This window comes from Bufo bufo, chromosome 5 (genome assembly GCF_905171765.1).
Source record: "Bufo bufo chromosome 5, aBufBuf1.1, whole genome shotgun sequence".
Classification (NCBI taxonomy): domain Eukaryota; kingdom Metazoa; phylum Chordata; class Amphibia; order Anura; family Bufonidae; genus Bufo; species Bufo bufo.
In genome coordinates this window covers 249,190,648-249,211,194 of record NC_053393.1, presented here as the reverse complement: position 1 = coordinate 249,211,194, position 20,547 = coordinate 249,190,648, and the positions used below count along the sequence as shown (strand labels likewise).

At 40.8% G+C, this 20,547-nt stretch overlaps 1 protein-coding gene across 3 annotated transcripts in view; it reads right to left on the bottom strand.

Annotated features, from left to right (window-relative positions):
* The window catches only part of GRB10 (growth factor receptor bound protein 10), a 305,010-nt gene that overhangs the window by 51,707 nt on the left and 232,756 nt on the right, over positions 1-20,547 (bottom strand). For all 3 annotated transcript variants that reach the window (XM_040431392.1, XM_040431391.1, XM_040431393.1), the window contains exons 9-10: positions 7,966-8,040; positions 6,211-6,348 (exon numbers count right to left, since the gene is read on the bottom strand). In XM_040431392.1, coding sequence (XP_040287326.1) covers positions 6,211-6,348; positions 7,966-8,040 — 213 coding nt within the window. The remainder of the gene's footprint in view (positions 1-6,210; positions 6,349-7,965; positions 8,041-20,547) is intronic.

Genomic DNA, 20,547 nt, shown 5'->3' with positions numbered 1-20,547 from the left:
AAGGTTGCCACATTAGTCTCCCCTTTATCGCAGTGTAACATCAAAGTCTATAACGCAATCCTAGATTTCTTTCCCCCATCATAGATCTTGCAGGAGTGACTAAGATGAAACCACTTCCTTATTGGGCATTTCTGAAGAAAATATAAGTCTTGGGGAAGTATAATCATTTTTGTCAGAGAAATTTGAGCCGCCAGTGATAAATGCAATTTCTGCCATATTTTAATTCTCTAAGTTTCTGAATCCAAGAAATTATATTAAGCTTCAGATAATAATTAGGATCTTTAGAGATACAAATACCTAAGTATTCAGATTTATCTACTATTGCAATACCAGCAAATTGAGTTATAGGTGGCTTGTTTTGAGATAGACAAAGCGAGCCTACGTTTGCCAATTTATTGTTATACCTGAAAATTTTCTAACGTGATTGACAAGTTCACGTTAGGGACAATACTCAATTTCCTAATAAACAAAAGAAGATCATCAGCATAATATAATTTTAGTTTACAATCCAGAAACTGTATGAGCAACAATATCCTATATTCTATCTTAAGCATTGGGCAAGAGGTTCTACTACAAGTGCAAAAAGCAGGAGTGAAAAAGGACACCCCTACCGTGTGCCCTTATGCAGACAAAATAATGGGGAAACAATTATTAATGCTAACTCTAGCTACAGCATCTTAATAAAACAATTTGACCCATAAAATAAACCTGTGGCCCAGTGGAAAACAATTCAGGACCTCCCATAGGTAATCCCATTTAACATGGTCAAAATCCTTGACCGCGTCGAGAGTTAAAAACCCAGATTGCTCCATATCCTCCTGGTTGGCCTCAAGTTCCATTAAAAAAAAAAAAAAGTTTCCTAATATTCTGAGATGTCATCATCCCCGGCATAAATATCATCTGGTTTGGATTAATCAGTTTCCTGATTACTTTACCGAACCCAATTGCCATAATCTTTGCCAAAATTTTGTAATCAACATTAAGCAAAGATATTGGGCGATAAGAGTCTACCTAAAACTGATCTTTACCCTCCTTCAAGATAAAAATAATAAAGGCCTCATTCATAGACTTGGGTAATATACCCGTTTGTCAGGCTAGAGTATAGACTTAAGTTAGAATTGGTACTATTATACCGGAGAATTTCTGATATAATTCTCCTGGAATGCCATCTGCCCCTAGGCAAAGAATTTATTACTTCCATTATTTCTCTTTCTTGAATCTTACCACCCAGCAACTCTCTCATCTACACCGGTACATTTATTTTGTTCAAATGTCTCAGCATCTTTCACCTTTGTGATTCTTGTAGTTCTGATTTATATAGTGACTGGTAAAAATTGATCAATACTTTCATGATTTTAACAGGGTCAGTAATGATTAATCTTTTATTATGATTGATAGCCATAATATGATTTCCCCCTCGTTGTCTTAATTCTTGATAATATAGCAGGAGAGCTATCCCCATAACAAAGCCAGTTAATTTTGGTATTCTTAATACTTCTCTTTGCTTGTTCAAAAAAAAAATTCATGCAGCCGCTGTTATTGCTCAAACCATCTTTCCCTATTAACTATTGTAGGACACCCAATGCAATTTTTCTCACTCTCAATAACATCTTAGTCTACTTTCACACTTGCGTTTTGGCTTTCCTTTTGCGAGATCCGTTCAGGGCTCTCACAAGCGGTCCAAAACGGATAACTTTGCATTCTAATGAATTCTTAATGGAAAGGATCCTCTCAGAATGAATCAGTTTGAATCAGTTCAGTCTCCATTCTGCTTTGGAGACGGACACCAAAACGCTGCTTGCAGGCTTTTGGTGTCAGTCTGATGAAACAGATCCGTCCTTGCACACAATGTAAGTCAATGGGGACGGATCAGTTTTCTCTGACACAATCTAGCACAATAGCAAACTGATCCGTCCTCCAATGACTTTCAATAGTGTTCAAGACTGATTAGTCTTGGCTATGTTAAAGATAATACAAACGTTTATCCATCCATGACTGATCCGCACAAAAAGTACCCTTAATTCTAACAAACTGCTTTTTTTTGTACAGTAACCTGTTTAAAGATCATCCCTCTGAGATACGCCTTTGTATCCTATACTAAGATTTCCCTTCATCCCTTCATTGTAGGATTTGGAGGGAGAGGAGAGGAAGATAGGATTAGTCTATACGCGGACGACATTCTCGTATTTCTGAGGCAGGGATGGAAGGCCGTTACACCTGTAATGAATATCTTGAAAGAATATGGAGTGATATCGGGGTATAAAGTAAACTGGGATAAATCTGAACTTCTCCCTCTGGTTCGAGTGCCCCCTGATAGGTCCTTAGGCATTAAGGTTCTTGGATTAAATTACTCCATCCGATACCTGGGTATCAGCATAAGCGCGGACCTGTCCCGATATAACTCAAATATAACTCCTATGATTAATAAGATCAGGGAGAAGTTCCGGTCCTGGCAGAAGCTGCCTTTGTCACAGGAGGAAAGGATTGCATTGATTAAGATGGTGGTCCTCCCTATTGCATTATACCCTCTGACAGCATGCCCGATATGGATTGATGACTCCACTTTTGGGTTAGTGGACAAATTGATGAACGACTTAATCTGGGGGAGGGGAAGGGTTAGGATTAAGCAAAAATATCTTTGTATATCGGAGAGAAGGGGTGGCCTTTCCCTTCCATTCCTCCAGGAATATTATATTGCAGCACAGATAAAGTCGTGTTTGGGAGGGGGGAGGGCAGAAAGTCAAGCCGCTTTGCTGTTGGGTATCCTCTCAAGGGATTTCCAGGGGCCATATGGGGACATTTTTTCTGTCTTGGAGACTGGTCATTTGGACATGAGGAAAAAACAATGTTTGATTAGTGATACACTAAACAAGGTTAATAAGATAAAAAAAATTACTGGGTGAGACATTCCCTACTCACTTTACTCCACTTTGGCACAATTATAATTTAAAAGAATTTAAGTCAATTGTAGTCTATAAATATCGGAATTCACGCAGAATTAACCGCTTAACTCATAATATCACATGGTAATATTATTCCCTTAGATGCACTAATAAAAGGTATACTGTCCTTTGTAGATAGATATAGGTATGCACAAATTAGTCACGCATATATGAGCACTCAGGACAAAAATTTATTGGCCATTAGGACAAGCCCCTTTTTGGATTATTGTTTTAGATTTAAAGGATACTCAACTTACACTCTCTCAAATATATTAAACTCCGGGACTGTTTGGGGGAAATAACCACATTTAAAAGTGAGGGAGGCTGGGAAGCTGAATAGGGTGAAGGGAACAGCTTGGAATGGGATATCGTATATCAAAACATAAAAAAGTATCGATCTCTCAGAAATACAGATTGATACAGTTCAAGATTGTTCACCGCCTATACTACTCCCCCTCCTTCCTCGCCAAGATATACAAGGAAAGGAAGGACCTGTGTTGGAAATGTTCTTTAGAAAATGCGGAGTTAAGTCACCTACTATGGGATTGTCCGGAAGTGTGGGGGTATTGGACTAGCATTTATGAGGAACTATATAAAAGATATAAGATCAAATTGAAGCGAAGTTTTACGCAGGCAATATTGGGTCTTTTCCCCCGTTCTGAACTGACCCCCTACCAATTACGAGTTAGCATGGAAAGTTTTATGGTCGCAAAGGCCTTGATAATTAAATATTGGGGTACGAAGAATAGTCCTAGCTTTAATGAATGGAGGGCTCGGCTAGACACTATTGAGGCCTATAGAAGAATGGCAAGGAAATAGGAGTGATGGCTCCCTGCGGGGGCAGGCTCCCTTACTCGCTTCAGGCCCCCAGGATCCCTTATAGTGGGAATTTCTGGAAACAGAAGTTAAGGTAGATATTAAAATGCGGATGGACCCCGCAGCAGGGAAGCAAAAGGGATGGGGTGAGTTAAAAGGAAAAAGTGTATTAACTTGTATAAAGTATATTTGTAAATTGTAACTGGTTGATATGGGAATTTGTATATTTGTTCCAGAAAAAAATAAAGGATTTAAAAAAAAAAAAAAAAAAAAAAAAGAAGATTTCCCTTCATCCCAATTCAAAGAAAAGAAAAAAAAAAAAATGCTCTGGATAGGTCATCGTTATCTAATCTGTGGGAGTCAGACATCCGGGACTGCCGCCAATCAGCTGTTTTGAGAAGGCACTGGCGCTCCTGTGAGCACTGATGCTTTCTTGCAGCTTACCAAGCACAGCACAGTACATTGTATAGCAGGTGTGCTTGGTATTGCAGCACCGCCCCATTCACTTCTATGAGGCTGAGCTGCACCTAGGCCCCGTGACCGATGAACATGTTGTCACTGGCCTAAGAAAAGCTGAAAGAAAGGCTGCGATAATTACAGGAGCACTGATGTCTTCTCAAACAGTTGATCGGCGGGGGTCCCCGATGCTGGGCCCCCACCAATCATATACAGATGACCTGTCCAGAGGACATCAACAGCATGTGCTCTAGTGGTAACTGTGATATTACCAGGAAGTGTTATATTGGACACTGTAATATACTGTACATTACTAGGAAGTGTTACATAGGTCACTATGATACACTGTACATCACCAGCGTGTGCTCTAGTGCCCACTGTAAAATTACCATAGGGGCAACAAGGAGACATACCATATGGGGGCAACAACTTGTAGTCCCCATACAGTATAATGTCTCCTTGTTGCCCCCATACAGATATGTCTCTGTGTGACCCCCGTACTATGGGATAAATAGGTATTTATCGCAATATATATATATAGTTATTGCGATACATTTCTGTTTTGTTATTGTGCCAATATTTTTGATATCACCCAACCCTATGTCCACACTTAAATCCATATTGAAAAAAAATAAACATGGCACACTATACACAATTTTACAGTTAGGAGTAGTACATCAGAGATGCAACCAAATAAAACTACTTCTAAGGGCTCTTTCACACTTGCGTTCTTTTCTTCCGGCATAGAGTTCCGTCGTCAGGGCTCTATGCCGGAAGAATCCTGATCAGTTTTATCCTAATGCATTCTGAATGGAGAGAAATCCGTTCAGGATGCATCAGGATGTCTTCAGTTCCGGACCGGAACGTTTTTTGGCCAGAGAAAATACTGCAGCATGCTGCGCTTTTTGCTCCGGCCAAAAATCCTGAACACTTGCCGCAAGGCCGGATCCGGAATTAATGCATTGCCGGATCCGACGTTTAGCTTTTTCTGAATGGTTACCATGGCTGCCAAGACGCTAAAGTCCTGGCAGCCATGGTAAAGTGTAGTGGGGAGCGGGGGAGCAGTATACTTACAGTCCGTGCGGCTCCCCGGGCCCTTCAGAGTGACGTCAGGGCGCCCCACGCGCATGGATGACGTGATTGCATTGACACGTCATCCATGCGCATGGGGCGCTCTGACGTCATTCTGGAGCGCCCCGGGAGTCGCACGGACTGTAAGTATACTGTTTCCCCGCTCCCCAGTACTACTATGGCAACCAGGACTTTAATAGCGTCCTGGCTGCCATAGTAACACTGAACGCATTTTGAAGACGGATCAGTCTTCAAATGCTTTCAGTTCACTTGCGTTTTTCCGGATCCGGCGTGTAATTCCGGCAAATGGAGTACACGCCGGATCCGGACAACGCAAGTGTGAAAGAGCCCTAATACGGATAGTGACGTTAGTGACATCTCATCAAATCAACACATCACAACAGGTTGTGACATACTACAAAAAGAAGAAAAAAAAACAAAAAAAACCACACAAACACGGGCCCCGGGATAACCTGAGACAACAGAAACAGTTTGCTCACAAAGAGTGGGCCTCATTGAGAGTTACAGAAGTCGTTTGATTGCAGTGATTGACTCAAAATGTTGTGATACTGATCTTCAGTAAATTTTTATTCATTATTACTTTTGTCAGTTGAAAGTTATTTCATTGTGGTGTTTTCTTTCTTTAACGGAAGGGTACTAAAATTTTGTCCATGTGTGTATGTTATTTATGCCACAACGTGAATGTCGCAAAATGTAAAAACACAAAGGAGGAAGTGCTGCTTTGGTGGCATTAAAATCTACAACTTGCAAAAATCAAGCCCTCAGATAGCTACATCGACTAAAAAATGAATATATAACAGCTCTTAGAATGAGACTATAGAAAAAAAAAAAAAACATGGTCATTAAGGTGCAAAAAGGCAGGTCATTATGGAGTTAAAGTTGACATTTTCCAAGAAAACTATACCTTTGAAGTTCCTTTTATTGAGCAATAAAGACCCGAACGCCTCAAACATACAAATAACTTCTTCCAAGACTTTTTTCCAATCTCTTTAACATACAAAGAACCTTGAATTTCTGGACAGCTGTTGGCATTCAAGAAATTCTACAAAAAAAACAAAAAAACATATATTATGAGGGGTGATTATGCATGAATTTTGGCAACTGCACAGCATTTACATAACTACAAATTTGACACATCCTTATATGAAACATTCTCTAATATGCTGAACATAAACATTTACATAGATGGGGTATGTAAACTTTTGATACTCAAATTGAAAATTAAAACAGTCTATAATCACAGCAAGCTATTTTACAAGCTGCATATTCGTTGCAGAAATATCTGCAACTCTACTATTCGGCTGATGTTGTAGAAACAAACCTATTGAGATGTAAATTTCTACAACACATCTGCAATGTGTAAACATACACTTACGGGTTCTGCGCAGGGTGTTCCAGCAACCTAACTTCCAAAGACTGTCGATAGAACTTGTTTCTTCAATATCACCAATTTCGATATTTACTTGCACTAAATTACTGCTCAAAGAAGAGATGTCACTTGGACATAATTTTATATAGCAGGCTAAAGAACAGTCTGCTCCAAACGCAGTGGGTGCTGGCTCTGTAATAAAGCTGACACTCGCCTATAATGATCAGGATCGGAGATAACTCTGATCCTGGTCATTTAACTCAGATGTCTCAATAGTGACCGCAGCATCTGAATGGTTAGAGGGAGGGGACTCAGTTTGACTGCCAAATGCAACCCCCACTGTAAAACTGAGGGGTGCTAAGGCATCTTGGGGCCTTGTGAATGCTCCCAGGCCTGCCACTGTAAACTGCCTGTTGAGCCCTGCCTGCAGAATCTCCCTAGACAACAATTGTAAATTATTGCAGTCCATGGTATAAACGATCACATATCCTTGTCCCCTTGGGGAACTAAAAATAAATGTAAATAAAGTAACACTGTTTTAAAGATATACGTAAAAATATTTAGATCTACTCCTTTCTCTATATAATTGGTATCACCATGTCTAAACAGGTCTGAACTTGCTGCATGGTGAACTTTGTAATGAGGGAATAAAATCAAAAGGGGCAAATTGCAGGTTTTTGTCCCCTCACCCCAGAAATAAAATTAAATTAAAAAAAGTGATCATAAATTTGAATTAAGCCAAAAATGGTACCAATATAAAAGCTTTCTTCACTAACAAACAAGCCCTCACATAGCTCTAAATGGAAAACTGAAAAAAAAATTAAAAAAAAAAAATAAATTTAAAATTATAGGGAGAATGTTGTGATGCAAACAGAACATTTTCACATACAGTGAAAAACAAAACCCAAAAAGTTTTTTTTTAAAATCAAGTTTTAGCCAAAGATTTTTTCCAGTTATCAAATAAAAGATATGTTCAAATAAATTGTACCGTTAAGAACTACAACTTGTTCCACAAAGTTATTGCTCTTAAAGCAGGAAAGAAAAAAATTAAAACACAAAAATTGGCCTGGTTTTGACGGGGGTTAAATGTACTAAATGAGTGCTGATCAATGTGACATACTTTACTTTTTTCAACCTTTCATGGAACATAGCACATTTCATGCAGTTTTCTGAACACCTCTAAAGGACACAGGACGTTACAGCATTTAACATTCATTATTCTTAAACTTATTTTAGAAACAAAAAAAAAAAAAAAAAAAAACAAAAAAAAAAAAAAAAGGTCATCTTTACCTGCAGTAATTCAGATTTGGGAATGCTACCATTTGATTGCTGACACCATGCAACCATCTGTTCTGGAAAGAAATTCTTTAAAAAAATAAAAAAATAAGGAAATCAACACAAATTTAAACAAGCTTACCAATCAGACATTTATGGGTTATCCACAGGCTTTGACAAATGTTTGATAGATGCAGTTCCAACCTTCTGGGACCCACAACTACTATAATTCCAGCACATTGGATGCAGTGATGCATCGACATGGCTACTGAGTGGCTGAAACAGTCAAGTGTTTTAATGTGACATCACGACTGCGGCTGGGTAAACTCAGGAGAACTAGAGTGGAGAAGTAGGATCTCCCTGGTAAGTTAAGACTGACAACAATGTTTTGGAGCAAGTTGTGGCGATAAAAATAGAGAAAGGCACTCATAGGGTGAGTATGTTCAATAAAAGATAAAATCTATTATAGGAGGTAGTTTGCTCACCTATTGGGGTTGCACCAATTTGGGCGCAACCACAATGAAGGCAAAAAGCAGAGAATTGCAACGGTTGGTGCAGCCTAGATTCGTCCGGTCGCCTTGGGCAGGAGCCACCCTGCCACTCGGGTAACGGTAGAAGAAACGAGACGCTGAACTTTACGTCCAACGTATGGACCTTAGAAGGCGCACTGACACAACCGGTCATAGACAGTATTTAGGTTTCAGCTATTTTTCGCTTTATTCATAGACAACGTGTTTCGGGGTACTGGGGACCCCTTTATCAAGTCTAAAGGGTGGATTAATAAAAAAAAAGGGGACACATATGGAAAGTCACAATGCAGGTGTACCCATCCATATAAAGAAACGATAATATAATAAATATAAAAAGTTATATAAAAAAAATATACGTATATATAAATAAATATAAACACATGTGAGGATGAAGATAAAAATTGATCAAAATAAAAATGAAATCAAATTATGAACTACATATATATGAAAAAAATAAATAAATAAAAAAAACAGAAAAAATGCATATATATAAAATTAGTCTAATGACCATTGTCGCATATATTTAGGGGATAGTAGTTTTAAAGACCAGTGGTAAATAATTGTCCGCTGCTGGAGTAAGTAACTACTATATTATGCCAGGATTAGACACAACCTAGACAGATCTATACTAGGTTAGTATCATGTTCTAAAAGCTGATATGGATCCCAAGGGAAAAATAAATATATTTTCTTAAGACCAGAGTAGAGATGAAAATAGACAAATATCTGAGTATTGTTGCCAACAGAGCAAGAAGCTGGAAGAATATAAATAAATAGATGGACATGTATGTATACATAATTAATTCAGGTGGGCATGAGGGCTGACAATCAGGGGCTGAAGATGTAGTCATATGTTCGGTAGACCACAGTGAAATTTGAGGATGTAACTGCTAGAATTATGAAAATGGACTCTGATGCCGGGGTGTAACATACCCGTATGTTACACCCCGGCATCAGAGTCCATTTTCATAATTCTAGCAGTTACATCCTCAAATTTCACTGTGGTCTACCGAACATATGACTACATCTTCAGCCCCTGATTGTCAGCCCTCATGCCCACCTGAATTAATTATGTATACATACATGTCCATCTATTTATTTATATTCTTCCAGCTTCTTGCTCTGTTGGCAACAATACTCAGATATTTGTCTATTTTCATCTCTACTCTGGTCTTAAGAAAATATATTTATTTTTCCCTTGGGATCCATATCAGCTTTTAGAACATGATACTAACCTAGTATAGATCTGTCTAGGTTGTGTCTAATCCTGGCATAATATAGTAGTTACTTACTCCAGCAGCGGACAATTATTTACCACTGGTCTTTAAAACTACTATCCCCTAAATATATGCGACAATGGTCATTAGACTAATTTTATATATATGCATTTTTTCTGTTTTATTTATTAAATTTTTTATTTTTATTTTTTCATATATGTAGTTCATAATTTGATTTCATTTTTATTTTGATCCATTTTTATCTTCATCCTCACATTTATTTATATATACACGTATATTTTTTTATATAACTTTTTATATTTATTATTATATTATCGTTTCTTTATATGGATGGGTACACCTGCATTGCGACTTTCCATATGTGTCCCCTTTTTTATTAATCCACCCTTTAGACTTGATAAAGGGGTCCCCAGTACCCCGAAACGCGTTGTCTATGAATAAAGAGAAAAATAGCTGAAACCTAAATAAATACTGTCTATGACCGGTTGTGTCAGTGAGCCTTCTAAGGTCCATACGTTGGACGTAAAGTTCAGCGTCTCGTTTCTTCCACAACAATGTTTTGTCCTGGACACATGGTCAGTGTGTCAGCTGCATCTCTTGGACCGACAGAACTCAAGGGAGCCGCGGTCAGGCTGGGAGATGCAGCTGACACAGACCAAGGATCTTAGACCAATCACTTCTTTATTGCATGGGGATACCATCTTTAAACCCTTCAAGCGACCGCCACAATTTTTTATGCATTTTTTCCCGAATATGGCAACACCATATATGTGGTCAAACAGCTGTTTGGGGCACAGCAGCATTCAGAAGAGAAGGAGTGGCATCAGTATTTTCTAACATGTAATTTGCTGAAATTGTTTTTAGTGGCCATAACATTTTTTATTTTTTCACCAATGTAGCTGTGTGAAAGCATTTTTTTTGCAGGATGGGCTGTAGTTTTTATTGGTATCATTTTGGGGTACATATGTCTTTTTAATCACTCTTTATAACATTTTTTGTGGCGGTGAAGTGGGTAAAAATGGCAATTCTGTCAATGTTTAATTTTTTATGGGGTTCTACTTACGGGAAATATGATATGATAATTTTATTCTGTGGGTTGATACAGTTATGGAGATACCAAATTTTGGGTACTTTCACATTAGTGGCAGGGGAGTCCGGCAGGCTGTTCCAGCTGGTGAATAGCCTGTCGGATCCGTCCTGCCGCTAGTTCACGTGTGCCACTGGACTGCCGCTCCGTCCCCATTGACTATAAGGGGGGCGGAGTTCCGGCGGCAGCACGGCCAGAGGCAGCCGGACTAAAAGTACGATATGCAGTACTTTTAGTCTGTCTCTCGCCGTGCGCTGCCGTAACTCAGCCTCCGCCCCCCCATTATAGTCAATTGCGACGGAGCGGCAGTCTGGGGGCACACGTGAACTAGCGGCAGGACGGATCCGACAGGCTGTTCACCCGCCGGAACACCCTGCCGCTAGTGTGAAACTAGCTAGATATAGAGATATAGATATATATATATATATATATATATATAGATATATATATATATATATATATATATATATATATAGATATATATAGAATAGATATATATATATATTTTATGTTTTCCAGTGGGCCTGTTGGCTATACAGTGCATTGCAATAGTCATCTATTGCAGTGCACTGTATAGTCAGTTTTACACTTACACTAAGGCTACATTCACACAACTATGTTTTGCGGTCCGCAAATTGCGTATCCGAAAACAAAATGGATGACATCCATATGGCATCCTTTTTTTGCGGATCCATTGTAACAATGCCTATCCTTGTCCGCAAAACGGACAAGAATAAGACATGTTATAATTTTTTGCGGGGCTACGGAACGGACATATGGATGCGGATAGTACGCTGTGTTCTGTCCGCATTTTTTGCGGACCCATTGAAATGAATAGGTCTGCATCTTATCCGCAAAAAAAAACTGAACGGACACAGAAACAAAATAAGTTCATGTGCATGAGGCCTAAGGCCTCATGCACACGACCGTATTTTTTTGCGGTCCGCAAAACGGGGTTCCGTTTTCCCGTGATCCGTGACCGTTTTTTCGTCCGTGGGTCTTCCTTGATTTTTGGAGGATCCACGGACATGAAAAAAAAGTCGTTTTGGTGTCCGCCTGGCCGTGCGGAGCCAAACGGATCCGTCCTGAATTACAATGCAAGTCAATGGGGACGGATCCGTTTGACGTTGACACAATATGGTGCCATTTCAAACGGATCCGTCCCCATTGACTTTCAATGTAAAGTCTGGAGTCCCTTTTATACCATCAGATCGGAGTTTTCTCCAATCCGATGGTATATTTTAACTTGAAGCGTCCCCATCACCATGGGAACGCCTCTATGTTAGAATATACTGTCGGATATGAGTGAGATCGTGAAACCTCATTTCCGACAGTATATTCTAACACAGAGGCGTTCCCATGGTGATGGGGACGCTTCTAGTTAGAATATACTACAAACTGTGTACATGACTGCCCCCTGCTGCCTAGCAGCATCCGATCTCTTACAGGGGGCCGTGATCAGCACAATTAACCCCTTAGGTGCCGCACCTGAAGGGGTTAATTGTACTATCATATCCCCCTGTAAGAGATCAGGGCTGCCAGGCAGCAGGGGGCAGACCCTCCCCTCCCCAGTTTGAATATCATTGGTGGCCAGTGCGGCCCCCCCCTCCCTCTATTGTAATAATTCGTTGGTGGCACAGTGTGCCCCCCCCCCTTCCTCCCTCTATTGTAATAAATCGTTGGTGGCACAGTGTGCGCCCCCCATTGGCCCCCCCTCCCTCTATAGCATTAACAACATTGGTGGCCAATTGTACTATCATATCCCCCTGTAAGAGATCAGGGCTGCCAGGCAGCAGGGGGCAGACCCTCCCCTCCCCAGTTTGAATATCATTGGTGGCCAGTGCGGCCCCCCCTCCCTCTATTGTAATAATTCGTTGGTGGCACAGTGTGCCCCCCCCCCCTTCCTCCCTCTATTGTAATAAATCGTTGGTGGCACAGTGTGCGCCCCCCATTGGCCCCCCCTCCCTCTATAGCATTAACAACATTGGTGGCCAGTGTGCGGCCTCCCATCTCCCCCCCCCCCCGATCATTGATGGCAGCGGGTTACTAGCAATAGTACAATAGTAAAAGATTCATACTTTACCTGGGAGCTGCGAGGTTCGTGTCCGGCCGGGAGCTCCTCCTACTAGTAAGTGACAGTTCATTTAGCAATGCGCCGCACAGACCTGTCACTTACCAGTAGGTGGAGCTCCCGGCCGGACACGAACATCGCAGCAGCAGCCTGGAGCAGGTAAGTATGAATCTTCTACTATTGTACTATTGCTAAGTAACCATGGCAACTAGGACTGTAGTAGCGTCCCGGTTGCCATGGTTACCGATCGGAGCCCCAGCGATTAAACTGGGACTCCGATCGGAACTCCGCTGCCACCAATGATGGGGGGGGGGGGGGGGGTCGGAGAGATGGGAGGCCGCACACTGGCCACCAATGTTGTTAATGCTATAGAGGGAGGGGGGGCCGATGGGGGGCGCACACTGTGCCACCAACGAATTATTACAATAGCGGGAGGGAGGGGGGGGCGCACACTGTGCCACCAACGATTTATTACAATAGAGGGAGGGGGGGGGGGGGGGCCGCACTGGCCACCAATGATATTCAAACTGGGGAGAGGGGGGGAGGGTCTGCCCCCTGCTGCCTGGCAGCCCTGATCTCTTACAGGGGGCCGTGATCAGCACAATTAACCCCTTCAGGTGCGGCACCTGAAGGGGTTAATTGTGCTGATCACGGCCCCCTGTAAGAGATCGGGTGCTGCCAGGCAGCAGGGGGCAGTCTTGTACACAGTTTGTAGTGTATTCTAACTAGAAGCGTCCCCATCACCATGGGAACGCTTCTGTGTTAGAATATACTGTCGGTTCTGAGTTTTCACGGATCCGTCTGTATAAAAACTAACCTACGGCCACGGATCACGGACACGGATGCCAATCTTGTGTGCATCCGTGTTCTTTCACGGACCCATTGACTTGAATGGGTCCGTGAACCGTTGGCCGTGAAAAAAATAGGACAGGTCATATTTTTTTCACGGCCAGGAAACACGGCTCACGGATGCGGCTGCCAAACGGTGCATTTTCCGTTTTTTCCACGGAACCATTGAAAGTCAATGGGTCCGCGAAAAAAAACGGAAAACGGCACAACGGCCACGGATGCACACAACGGTCGTGTGCATGAGGCCTAAGGCTGATCAGACCCTCAGGGTCTGATCAGCCTTAGGTACATGGAAGCCCAGATGCTTTTGTAAGGCGTCCGGTTGTCATGGCAACCACTGGGCCACTGCCATCGCATCAGCGGCACAGAGGAGCAAGGGGCACCAGGGGCAGTTGGGTGGGCAGGGGGGGTCATAGCTTATTTCAGGCTGTGATCTCCAGCGTTGAGATCACAGCCTAAGGCCTCATGCACACGACTATGTATTTTGCGGTCTTCAAAAAACAGATCTGCAAGAAATACGGATGTTGCCCGTGTGCATTCCATATTTAGCGAACGGAACAGCTGGCCCCTAACAGAACAGTACTATCCTTGTCCGTAATGCGGACAATAATAGGACATGTTCTATTTTTTTGCGGAATGGAAATACGGACATACAGAAACTGAATGCACACAAAGTAACTTTTTTTTTTGCGGATCCATTGACATGAATGGTTCCGTATACGGTCCGCAAAAAAAATTATGGTACAGACACGGAAAGAAAATATGTCCATGTGCATTAGCCCTAAAACCGGCATTATCACTCTGAAGCGCTCTGATTGGTTAGTCTGTAGAGACTGATTGCTCTTCCCAAGAGCAGAGACACCGGGGAAGCTGGCAAGGGAGCAGAGACTCCGCGGCTGTGACACTATATAATGTCACAGCCCGGCAAGCTAAATTACTTGCGATTTGGACGTACAGTTACATCCAAATGCGTGAAGGGGTTAAACATGGAAAAACATGCAAAGCAAAAACATGTTACTTTACTTGTAAATAAACACTTTGATTTAAGCTTAAAGGGAATGTGTCACCAGAAAAGGACCTCTTAACATTTTAAAAGATTTTTAATTCCATGTCAAAGACTATTTTACATGGGCCACCAAATCTGAAAGGTGCCAATTTGTGGTCTGAATAAAATCACTTAAGCAGTTCATCATTATCACTGGCAGAATTAGAATGACCAATATCACCTACAAAGTTTTGGGATTGATCAATTTTGGGTATCCCAAAGTAGCTGCTTCAGTATTTGTCAGATATTTGTATGATATACTGAAGTAAAATTATAAGCGTTTAAGGCTAGGTCTACACAACGACATTTGTAGCGCAACACTTTGTTGCACCAATGTCGCGCGACAATTTTTATAATGGCAGTCTATGGTGTCGCACTGCAACATGCAACATGCTGCGACGCAACAGTTGTAGAAAAATCAATCTCGAATGGATTTTCTGCGACTGTTGCGTCGCAGTATGTTGCAGTGCGACACCATAGACTGCCATTATAAAAACTGTCACGCGACATTAGTGCAACAAAATGTCGCACGACAAATGTCGTCATGTAAACGTAGCCTTAAACAGCTGATAGTCAGGGGTCCAGGTGTCGGACACCCATCAATCAGATGCTGATGACCTATTCAGAGTATTAAAAAGTCTTGGAAAACCCCTTTAAAGCTACACAAGTTCCCCTGCTAGCATAGATTTAAGCCATTTTCCACTCCAAAGACTGGCATGGAAAGTTATAAATGAGCAGTCGGCTTCCATGCCACACCCTTTTTTTTGGAAAAGTGTTGCAAATGTGGAAAAAGTCGCAGATTTTGCAGCAAAATTGCGTGCAACAATCTGACTTATGTACACCACTACTATGAGGTATATATGTTAATAAATGCCCCCTTCAATTTTTACACTGTTAACCATCCTTTAAGACTTCTGCAATTACCCTTAGCATATTGGATATCAGCTTTTTGGTCAAGTCCTGACTGATGGCAACCCATTCTTGCCCAATTAGTACTTGGAGTTTAGCATGTCACTTTATGTGGTAATAATTTTGGAATGCTTTTACTTATCCAAATGATTGAGATTTTTAGATTTTTTATTTTATAATAAAGAGAAGACGAAAATTACTAAAATTCATCATAGGTCTACTTTGTGTTGGCATCATTTTATATATTTTTTATTTTTTTGTAGGCCATGCTTAGAATTAGAAGCAATATTTTAAATTTAAGAAAATTTCCAAAGCCAACTTTAAGGACCAATTCAGTTTTGAAGTGACTGAAGACCTTACATAATAGAAGCCAGCTATAAATGACTGTTTTAGAAACACCCCTCATATATTATTTAAAACATTTTTAGAAACTTTGTTAACCCTTTATTCAAAACAGAAATTAAAGCAATTTGGAGGAGAAATGCAAAATTGTTTTTTTTGCTGATTATCCATCTTAATCCATTTTTTTCCTGGCTCCATGTTGCATCTGAATAGCTTCTGAGGTACCCCTACAGTGGAAATATCCAAGAACTAACTCCATTTTGGAAACTACACCCTCAAGGAATTTTTTGAGGGGCATAGTGAGACATTTCATAGAACTTAAAGACACTTTGTTGTGAAAATAAAACATTTAATTTCTTAAAATAAAATGTTGTTTTAGCCCCAAATTTTATATTTTCACAAGGGCTAAAAGGAGAAAAAAAGAACCCCACAATTTAAGAATTTTATCCTGAATGCATCCGTCATAGGATCTCAATAGCGGAACAAAACGCTTCAGTTTTGTCACCATTCATTCTCAATAGGGACAAAACTGAACTGAACAAAAGGGAATGCACCAAAATGCATTCTGTTCCGTTTGGTTGTGTCCCCATCGCGGACAGAATAATGTCACAAGCAGCGTTTTTCTGTCTGCGACGTGGTGCGGAGCAAGACAGATCCGTCTTGACACTCAATGTAAGTCAATAGAGACGGATCCGTATTCTCTGACCCAATAGAAAACAGATCCCTCCCCCATTGACTTTTAATGGAGTTTATGACGGATCCGTTTTTGCTGATCCATGACAGAAAGTAGCCCAACATAGTAGAAACCACCCATAAATGATCTTATTTTAGAAACTACACCCCTCAAGTTATTCAAAACTCATTTTGCAAACTTCGTTATCCGTTTAGGTGTTCCACAAGAATGAAAGGAAAATGGAGGTGAAATTTTGCAGCATTTCCATTTTAATCCAGTTTTTCCTGTAAGGCAGCAAGGGATAACAGCAAAACAAAACTCAATATTCATTACCCTGATTCTGCAGTTTACGTAAACACCCCATATGCGGTCGTAAATGGCAGGTCTCTGAAGGAAAGAAGAACCATATGGTTTTTGGAGGGCAGATTTTGCTGGAATGGTTTTTGGTCACCATGCCACCTTCGAAGAGACCCTGAGCTACCGACAGAGTGGAAACCCCCAAAAAGTAACCCCATTTTGGAAACTACACCCCTCAAGGAATTTATTGAATGGTGTACTGACCACTTTGACCCCCACAGGCGTTTAACAGAATTTAGGAACATGGCTGTAAAAATTAAAAATTCCATTTCCTCCACTAAAATGTTGCATAAGCCCCCTATTTTTAATTTTCACAAGAGGTAACGGGATAAAAAAAAAAAAAAAAAAAAAAAAAAAAAGCATCCCAAATTTTGGTAAGCATTTTCTCCTGAACACGGCAACACCCTATTTATGGTTATAAGCTTATGCATGGGCACACGGCAGGGATTAGAAGGGAAGGAGGGCCATATGGGTTTTTGGAGGGCAGATTTTGCTGAAATGGTTTTTTGGGCGCCATGCCACTTTGAAGAGACCCTGAGCTATCCCTACAGTGGAAACCCCCAAAAAGTGATGCCATTTTGCAAACTAAACCCCTCAAGGAATTTATTTAAGGGTGTACTGACCACTTTGACCCCATATGTGTTTCATAGAATTTAGAGAAACATAAAAAATAAAAAATTCCATTTCCTTCAATAAAATGTTGCACAAGCCCCACATTTTTCATTTTCACAAGAGGTAACAAGATAAAAATCACCCCAAATTTTGTTAACCATTTTCTCCTGAAAACAGCAACACCCCATGTGTGGTCGGAAACTGCTGTTTGCACACATGGCAGGGATCAGAAGTGAGAGAGCCATATGGGTTTTGGAGGGCAGATTTTGCTGGAATGGCTTTCAAGCACCATGTCACATTTCAAGAGACCCTGAGGTACCAGTACAGTGGAAACCCCCAAAATTGAGCCCATTTTGAAAACTACACCCCTCAAGGAATTTAATGAAAGGTGTACTGACCGCTTTGAACCCACAGACGTTTAATAGAATTTCAAAACACTAGGCTGTTGAAATTAATATTTTCATTTTTACCAATAAAATGTTGCTTTAGTCCTACATTTTTCATTTTCACAAGGGGTAATAGGAGAAAAGGAACCCACTATTTTTTACCCATTTCTTCCTGAATGCATACATACCCCATATGGGGTCATAAACTGCTGTATGCGCACATGTGAGGGGTCAGAAGAGAAAGTGCACCAAGTGCATTTGTGACCTAGATTGGTGATTCATACAGCACTGGCTGATAACTCCAGAGGCTCTGAGGTGAAAAAATAAGAAACCCCTAGAAAGTGACCCCATTTTGGAAACTGCACCCCTCACAGTATGTACCAAGGAATGTAGTGAGCAATTTGACCCCATAGATGTTCTGCAAAAATTAATTCACAGCAGAAGGTGCAAAGTGAAAATTGCAATTTTCACACAGATGTACCACTTCAGTGTCCAATGTGTTGTGCTCAGCATGTGCCAGTGTGAAATGCACGCCCTGTTATTGTGCCGTGCTTTCTGGTTTTATAAACACCCTACACGTGGCCCTAATCTTCTACCTGGACATACTATAGGACTCAGGAGGGGAAGAGCGCCATGAGCATTTGAGGTACATTGTGATGATGTGCGCATCTTGTGCTGACAACTGTAGAGGCTCTGGGGTGAAATAATAAATGGACCCCCGAGAAGTGACCCCATATTGGAAACTACACCCCTTAATGTATTTATTGAGAAGTGGACTGAGCATTTTTACGCCACAGATAGTTTGCAGAAATTAATGCACAGCGGACCATACAAAGTGAAAATTGCAAGTCTTCCACATATCACATTTCAGTGCCTGGTGTGCACCATCAGCGGTGTGCCCAGCGTGTACCATCTGCGAGACATCGTGCCCTTTAAAATGTTAGGCGGGTTCTACTAGGTACTGAAATGCCATAAGGCCTTCAGTTCACACGAACGTTTTTTTTGCGAGTGTACGGGCTGTTTTTTTGTGTTCCGTATTCGGAACCATTCATTTCAATGGTTCCACAAAAAAAACTGAATGTACTATGAATGTTTTATCTGTCTTAGTCATCTGCTTATTTTAATTAAATCTTCATTTTCTCTTATCTTGGTTGACATTTTGGGGCTTTGGAACCGATTACTCAAGTTAAAATGCTTTCAACAAACAATGGTTGTCCTAGAACCAATTAATATTGTATCTTGAGGGACCACTGTACAGCCAGTTTCTGGGAACCATACATTTTTTAATGATTTGTTATCCCCATTGGTTCTAGTTGATCACATTTTGATCACTTTTTATTTAGCTGTTTGGGAAGCAGGATAAACAAAAGATAGTGATTCTGTCACTATTTTTGATGGTTTTGTTATTGGGGCGAATACAGTGAAAAAAATAAATAAATTATATATATATATATATATATATATATATTTTATCCAAAGGATGAGGCAGCACTCCAAATAAAGTGAAAAAAGTGGATCCTTTATTCCCCTCTGCAATGTTTCAACCGTCTCAATGCAGTCTCTCAAGCACGTCTCAATGCGGTCTTTCCCATTGAAGTGAATGGGTCCGCATCCGTGATGCGGAATGCACACGGAACTGTGGCCGTGTATTGCGGCCCGCGATTTGCGGGCCGTAATACGGCCACGGATCACACACGTCAGTGTGAAAGAGGCCTTAATGCTTCTGTACAGCAAGTTACCTCAGCAATCATTTGTATACCGATTAGCTGAGCACTATCCTTGTTTTGCCAAATTTAGGAAGTTTTGGCACACACAATATTCACTCAGTTTTAAATCAATCATCCCTGCTGATTCCTGGTTTAAATTCCAGAAAATTGCATCGGAGGACAATAAACTGTTGCAGAGTAGAGTCAGCCCCTTTTAGTTTGGCTACCTAATTTATAATAACCTTTAATTATATAGTTCCAACATATCCCACAGCACAATTCCAACTATGGCATCTGAGCTGTCTTTTCCCAGGAGTACTATGCTTCCAGGGCCTGAACAGCCCCCCCACGCACAGATCAAGCAAGCTGTTCTGTTGCTATGACAGCCTCCAAGGCCTGCCATAGTAAAGTTTCAGGACTCAGTAGGAACATAGTAAAACTCCCATAGCTTGCGATGCTAAATCACTGCAGTCTGTGAGAAGCAACCAGACATTTTACCTAGGGGGACAAAAACTAAATGTAAAAAAAAAAAAAAGAAGTTTTTAAAAATAAAGAAAAAATAATTGTGTGTGTGTCATGCGGTGAACAGTGAAACAGGTTGTTGGTCATTTTTTAGTCGCTTCATTTCTCCCCAGAAATTTAATAAAAAGCAATCAAAAAGCCATACACACACAAAAATGGTACCAATAAAGCTATAGATCACCCCACAAAAAATGAGCCCCCACACAGGGTCATTAAAATAAATATTAAAACAGTTATTAGGGTCAGAATATGGTGCAAAGAAAAAAAAAAA